A 7,253-nucleotide genomic window follows, 5' to 3' on the forward strand; every position below is an offset into this window, starting at 1 on the left:
CTATAGTGACAATGCAATATAAGGAGAACGTTCTGTAAATAATAAGGGATCTTTGAACATTAAAACTTACAAAGCAGAAACCTGTTAGAGGTGTAGAACGGTAACACTGAGAATCTCCTAGAAACAGGGACAGAAAGATGAAGAGATGTGACAAAGGAGGGAGAAGATAAGGAAGTTAGGGTCCCTCCGAAGAAACACAGTGTGGTTAGTTGGGGTTCCAGAAAGAGAGAACAGAGAACAAAGGTCAGGAAATCATAAAGGAGAAAATCAAAAACTTTTCTGGAGCCAAAGAGCATGAACTTCCAGCTTGAAAGGGCAGGCCCCTCACCAGGGCCCAGCAGGGCGAGTTCTCAGAACCCCAAGGGGAAGAGAAGGTCCGACCGGCCTCCAGAAAGAAAACTCGGGGAGCACGCCCGGAACCATGTCAGAGCAGCCCTGGGCGCTCCACACCAGCCCTGCAAGCAACGCTGCAGGACAGGCTTTAAGGCAGGGCCCACTTTTAAAGTCTGCGAAGAAAGATCTCCACCTGGAATTCGACGCCCAGTCAGACTGTCATTCAAGATTGGGGCAGAAGGAAGGGTTTTCAGACATGCAAGGTCCCAACGCATGTACTTCCCACGCACCTTTTCTGGGAGCCATTGGAGGACATGTTCCACCGAAATAAGAGCGTCAACCGAGAAGGGAAGCAAGAGATCCAACCCGAGGGAGGTGAAGGGAACCCCAAGCAATGGAGGGGGGCCATCCCAGCATGCCTGCCCCACAGTAGGCGTCTAAACAAATCAAATTGGAGCAGGTCAGAGGCTTGGGGAGAGACTTCCTCAAGAAGATGAACTTGATAGGGTACTTTACAGGTTTACTTATGTTGAGAGGAGATTCACCCAAGCTGGGAGAGAGCTGGGACTGAGGAAGTGAGCTGGGGTGGGGCTCCCCAGGGAGGCTTTCAGACATCGGGTATCTGTTGTCCTCAGCCCTGCCAGGAGGGTGAGATGAGTCATGAGCAGGCATCAGCCAGGTATACAGATGAAGGAAAAGAAAGCTTGGGTGAGGGAGACTGAGGGGATATGAGTTGGCTTATGCTGAGGAGGGCAAAGCTATCCAGTCTACAAGTTCCTTCCAGGGGCTTCCTCATCTTTTGGCTTCACTTCCAGCTCTCTTGTTTTGGGCCTCTTTCTCCTCCTCATTCCCACTCCCCTGAACCCTCCTGCTTGGGGCAAAAAGGGTCAAGGATCCTTCCCCGGGAGGCACTTAGCTTTGGGACAGTGGAGCCCAGAGAGGATTGCTGCTGCCGTATTTGCAGCAGTGGGGGGGGTGGGGGGGTGGGGAGGGTTTCAGGCACAGTGGGAGGCCACAGAGAGCATATTCCAGAAGGAGTGAGGCCCCTCAGCTTCACCTCTGGCTGCCACATGGACAGTTCTGGGTGATGGAGCCATCTCTGGGGGCCTGGGTGTCTCAGAATCCCAGCCAGGAAACTGAAGCCCCGCTGGTTCCTGTCCAGAGCTTTCTTTCACCCAGTTGGAGCCCAGTCACAGTCCACCCGCCCTCCCCGCCCTCCCCTCCCCTCCCCTCCCCTCTCAGCACAGCGGGGAGCCAGGGCTGGAGCCTCGGGGCGCCTGGGGACCTCCCTGGACAACACGTGTTTAGGGCAGACCAGCCTCAGAGCCAGCAGTCAGGCCTGACACGGGCGAGGAGGATGCATTTTCTTACAAAAACAGGCCTAACATTTTGGCTTCTCACTGAGGCTTCAGAGCCTGGGGGGTGTTTTATACACTTTGGCCTCAGCTTTTCATTGGAACACACCCATCACCCACACAGACACATGGTCACAGAGACGCACACTCACTTCTACATAGAAACAAACACACACGCCCAAATACACATAGAGGCTCACACATACCCACGCAAACACACACACAAAGACTCAGTCTCACACCTATACAAATACACACACATTCTCAAACACATAAATTCACACATACATGGTCTCACACCCACATCCACACAAACACAGATACAAACTCATCTGCACATAGAGATGCCACACCCACACATTTTTCATGCACACACAAGTGTACACATAATCCCTCAGAAGGTCCTATCTTAGAGAATGCCCTCCCCCTGCTTTTTTTCTTGTTCCAAGCGAGGTTATGTCCCCCACCTTCCATGGGATTCAATTTCTCACCCTTCCCCCCATAAAAATCCTCTGGCCGCATCTTTTCTTGGGTCCTGTCCAGCTAGTGCTGTGTCTTTAAGGAAGTTGAAGCTGCTAAAAGTGAGTGAGAGAGAGGAAAAAAACCAAAAAATTTGGCATCTTTTCCTCCTCAAGTTTCTGGTGTCACTTATGAAACACGGGTCCTTGTTGCTGCAGAGAAGCAGTTGTTTTGCTGATAGGCGGGAGTGTGCGGGCTGCCTGGGCTCCCTTCCTGCAGCCTCCTCTCAGCAGACTCTCAGGAACCCTGTCCAGGGCAGGCCAGGCGTGCAGACTGAAGGTGGGGCAGGGGCCAGGCTGCCCCTGCCTCCAGCGCCCTCATCTTCTTGGGTGCCCTTTGTCCTGCAGACAGTCCCAGGCTAACTCCTTCCTTTGTTGCTTTTTGGTTCCATCTTAGAAGAGGCTCTGCTTGACTAAAAAGAGTAGTTTGAAGGTAAGCCAGCGAGAAGAGGGCTCTAAGGGCCAGTGGGAGAGGGGGGCAGCCTGTTAGGCACCGGGGCTGGGCTCCCCTGGGCACTTTCCTGTTGGTTTGGGGTGCTTGGGACAATCCCTTGCTTGGATCTGTCCAGGGGGCATCTGTCCCTCTAACAACCACAGCCCCAGAACTACTTGGGTTGAACCGCTGGCCTCTCCCAAGCCAGCTGAAAGGTCCCAGCAGGGGTTTATTTAGGCAGCTGCCTGGCGTAGTTTGAACCGAACAGGCCAAGGGTGTGATTCTGTAGAAAGGGTCTGGTGTCTGCTGTGGTCACGGCCGGTAGGAGCGGGAGAGGGGTGGGTGGGGTGGATGGGGGTGGTGTGCACTGCACAAGGGGCCTTCTCTAAGCTGGGGCAAAGTATACCTATGGGGGGCTCCGGTGGGAGGGACTGTGGCCAGGATGTGGGAGGGCAGGAGGGAGGTTCTGCTGAGTGCTGGGGGAGGGGGCGGCTGGAAAACAGATTTCAAGTCATAAAATCAGCTAGGAGCTGGCCGAGGCAGGGAGAGCTCTCTGCTCAGAGAAGGAGCTGGGGTCTTCTTCCACCCTGTCTTCTCCTCCTCCTGACTGCATGGCCTCGGGCAAGTCCTGGCCCTTCTTTGGGCCTCAGTTTCTCATTCTGTAGAATAGGGGTAGTGGGCTAGGTGGTATTGGGGCTCAGCTGGATTGTGAGGGGTAGGGCCTTTGGATGGGGAAGAGCTCTGGGCCAGGGTGCTGAGAGGGAAGAGTGCCTTCTGCGGGTCCTTGGGGTCACCTCAGTGGCATGTCCTTCTCTGCAGGAGGTAGGATGCAGGAGTTGCGTCTGCTGTGCTGGGTGGTCCTCGTGGGCCTGGTGCAAGCCTGTCCCGAGCCCTGCGACTGTGGGGAGAAGTATGGCTTCCAGATCGCTGACTGTGCCTACCGTGACCTGGAGGCCGTGCCACCCGGCTTCCCCGCCAACGTGACCACGTTGAGCCTATCGGCCAACCGGCTGCCGAGCTTACCAGAGGGCGCCTTCAGGGAGGTGCTCCTGCTGCAGTCGCTGTGGCTGGCACACAACGAGATCCGCACGGTGGCCGCCGGCGCCCTGGCCCCACTGGGCCAACTCAAGAGCCTGGACCTCAGCCACAACCTCATCTCTGACTTTGCCTGGAGCGACCTGCACAACCTCAGCGCCCTCCAGTTGCTCAAGATGGACAGCAACGAGCTGACCTTCATCCCCCGCGACGCCTTCCGCAGCCTTCGTGCCCTGCGCTCCCTGCAGCTCAATCACAACCGCCTGCACACGCTGGTGGAGGGCACCTTCGCACCGCTCACCGCACTGTCCCACCTGCAGATCAACGATAACCCCTTTGACTGTACCTGCAGCATCGTGTGGTTCAAGACGTGGGCCCTGACCACTGCTGTGTCCATCCCGGAGCAGGATAACATCACCTGCACTTCGCCCCAAGTGCTCAAGGGCACACGGCTGAACCGCCTGCTGCCGCTGCCTTGCTCCGCACCCTCGGTTCAGCTCACCTACCAGCCCAGCCAGGATGGTGCCGAGCTGCGGCCTGGCTTCGTGCTGGCGCTCCACTGCGATGTGGACGGGCAGCCGGCCCCCCAGCTTCACTGGCACATCCAGACGCCTGGTGGCACCGTGGAGATCGCCAGCCCCAACGTGGGTGCCGATGGGCGTGCGCTGCCTGGTGCCCTAACAGCCGGCAACCAGCTGCGCTTCCAGGCCTTTGCCAATGGCAGCCTGCTCATCCCTGACTTTGGCAAGCTGGAGGAGGGCACCTACAGCTGCCTGGCCACCAACGAGCTGGGCAGTGCAGAGAGCTCGGTGAATGTGGCACTGGCTACACCAGGCGAGGGTGGTGAGGATGCACTGGGGCGCAGGTTCCATGGCAAAGCGGCTGAGGGTAAGGGCTGCTACACGGTTGACAACGAGGTGCAGCCATCGGGTCCTGAGGACAACGTTGTCATCATCTACCTCAGCCGCACTGGGGGCCCCGAGGCTGCAGCCGCAGGAGAAGGCATCTCTGGGCGGCAGCCCCTAGGCCCGCTCCTGCTGGGCCAGAGCCTCCTCCTCCTCTTCCTCACTTCCTTCTAGCCCCACCCCACCAGGGCGGGGCTGGGGCGGCACAAATCCTCCTCACTCCTCCCCCTAACTCTGAGGCCGTCCCTTATAAGGGATGTAGGGGCCTGGGGTTGGCAACTGCTGAGGCCTGCATGGAGGACTTCCCATCCGCCTACCTCCCCCTCTCATCCCTTCTGGAACACTCACCACCCCGACTTCTAGACTTGCTCAAAGCTAGTGACTAGGACAGAATTTGATCCCATAACTCACCGTCTACGGTGCTAATTGCTGCTAACCACGTGGCCCGTGCTCCCCTCTCAGGGCGGCATGCTGACTGGGCGTTGCCCTGAACACCTGGGGGAATCCTCACTGGTGGAATTCCAGGCACTGGAACTGACAAGCTGGCGAAGGCTTGGGGTCGGGAGTCGGGGCTTGGGGCTCGGTAGGGAGGTACCCTGAAGCAGGCAGGGCACGGGAGAAACAATAGGGATGCAGAGGAAGTGGCTGGTGTGGCTCTGAGGCTCTAGGTGACCTGGTTGAGCTCCTGCTGACCGTAGGTGTTCTCTGACTTGGGGGCTTGAGAGTCTCCGCCCTCATCTCAAATAGGACTGGAGGGAGGATCCAGGATGGCCTTCATGTCCTCTCACCCTTCCTCCCTCAGCCTGTGCTCCTCCATCCTGGACACCTGCCCTGCCTTTCTCTCCAGGTCTGCAGCCACAGCCTGCCCCTCCGGAGAGGCTAGCCAGCCTGGGGGCGGCAGAGAAATAAACAGCATTTCTGATGCTCCCCTGTGTCTGCCTGGAGTTTGTCTGGATCTAGGTGCGCCCCCACCCCCTGCCCCGCCCCGTGGAGGATAGGACCGGAAACCGGAGTCAGGACAGCCAGCCTGCCTGTCCACGTGTGACGAGGCCTGGGAGGCAGGGAGGGGCAGTCCCAGTGGTGGGCTAGGGGCTGGGTTGAGCTTCCAGTGTGCTCCTTGCCCTGCCCCCAACCAGCCCACGGCACAGATGGGAGCAGGAACCTGACAGGCTTGCAGAGGCTTCCCTGGGGTCCCTGAGCAGCGCTTTAAGACAGCGCTTTAAGGCCTAAGGAGGCCTTCTGGAGCGGGGCGGGGGAAATCAGGTGCCTGGGTTACGGCCCCCCTTCCCAGTCCTGCTCCTGGAAGAGATATTAGGGAACGGAGAGGAGGGGGGACAGGCAAGGCAAGAGGGGAGGAGAGAAGGGAACAGAGAGGGGACCTAGGACAAGGGAGAGAGGGCAAGAGAAAGACCCAGGGAAAGGGAGAACAAGAGAACACATGTGGGGGAGAAGCCAGAGGAAGTGACTGGCACTCCCCGGCCCTTCCAGGGGGAGGAAACGGTGTTCCGAGGAGCCTTTCCTCACAGGGCAGGGCATCAGGAACTGACTGGGTGGCTGAGGGCCTGCAGCACCCTGTGTGTTTCTTAGAATGAAGAGCATGTAGACAGGGTCAGAACCTGGAGACAGTAGAACCCCATATCTGTGTCAAGTCAGAGAGGTATCTCCCTTCTGCCTCCATCCCCACCCCTTTCCAGACCAAAGAGTGCTACACATAAGAACAGGACCCTGTGGAAAAGGCTCGGAAGCCGCTGCCCAGATCCCCCAGAACTGCTGAGCCCAGCAAAGTGGAGGCAGGGAGGCCAAGGAACGTGGGGCAGCAGCTGTGAGTGTTGGAGGTTGGCCAGCCCCCTTCCACCTCCTTTCGGGTCCACATACAGCGCCTTCCCACCCTCCTCATCAGCTTGCAAGTCTCGCTGAGCTGATGTCACCAGAGCACATGTCAAGGATGACTGTACCTCTGATGGAAAGTAGCAGGATGGAGTCGAGTCCCCTGTGCTGTGCCACCTTGGGTAAGTCACTGCCCATTTCTGGACTTCAGTTTCTTTAGAAAACAAAGGACAGGGTGAGACATGGTAATGCTTAAGGGTCCCATTGACTCTGATTATCTATGGCTTGATAATCCTAACCCTACTTGAACCCCTGATGTCTCTGGCTCCATTCACAGCTGAGCAAGCTTAGCTTCTTGGAGTAGGACGTGGGCCTAAAACCTGAGTCTGGGGTGGCCGGGGAACTAGCTACTCGCCTACTTTAAAGTCATCCGTGGTCCCCCTGCCCTCAGGGTAAAGCCCCAGTTCCCCAGCCAGCCACTCATAGCCCCTCTGACTGGCTCCCCTCTGACAGGCTTTCCCCTCCACCTCTCTTGGAACAGCGAATTAATTGTTCCCCTAACACTCTGCGATGTGTCATCCTCTGTTCCATCATTCTGGACACCCTTTTCCTGTGCTCACTTGGCTAAGTCAGCTTTCAAGACTCAGCTCAGGTACCGCCTCCTCCAGAAAGCCTTCCTGGATGCTCTTCTCCTACCCCCCAAATTGGACTAAACCCCTCCTCTGGCTCACACTGCCCTGGGTGTCCAGTGTCTCAGCCTGATCACACTCTATTATGACTCTGTTTCCTTATTAAAGGCAGAGACCCAGTCTGCCCTTTCATCCTTGTGACCCGTCAATCACTGACA

General features: G+C 57.4%; 1 protein-coding gene across 2 annotated transcripts; it reads left to right on the forward strand.

Moving 5' to 3' along the window:
* Positions 1 to 2,354: 2,354 nt before the first annotated feature.
* Positions 2,355 to 5,506, forward strand: ISLR (immunoglobulin superfamily containing leucine rich repeat). 2 transcript variants are annotated; one of them, XM_006182030.3, is made up of 2 exons: positions 2,355 to 2,639; positions 3,459 to 5,506. In XM_006182030.3, exon 2 carries the CDS (start codon positions 3,467 to 3,469, stop codon positions 4,751 to 4,753), a length of 1,287 nt encoding a protein of 428 aa, XP_006182092.2. In that variant the 5' UTR covers positions 2,355 to 2,639; positions 3,459 to 3,466; the 3' UTR covers positions 4,754 to 5,506. The 2 variants fall into 2 exon arrangements, with proteins under 2 accessions (XP_006182092.2, XP_032324752.1); XM_032468861.1 differs by lacking the exon at positions 2,355 to 2,639 and adding an exon at positions 3,127 to 3,260.
* Positions 5,507 to 7,253: the final 1,747 nt, after the last annotated feature.

This window comes from Camelus ferus, chromosome 27 (genome assembly GCF_009834535.1).
Source record: "Camelus ferus isolate YT-003-E chromosome 27, BCGSAC_Cfer_1.0, whole genome shotgun sequence".
NCBI lineage: Eukaryota > Metazoa > Chordata > Mammalia > Artiodactyla > Camelidae > Camelus > Camelus ferus.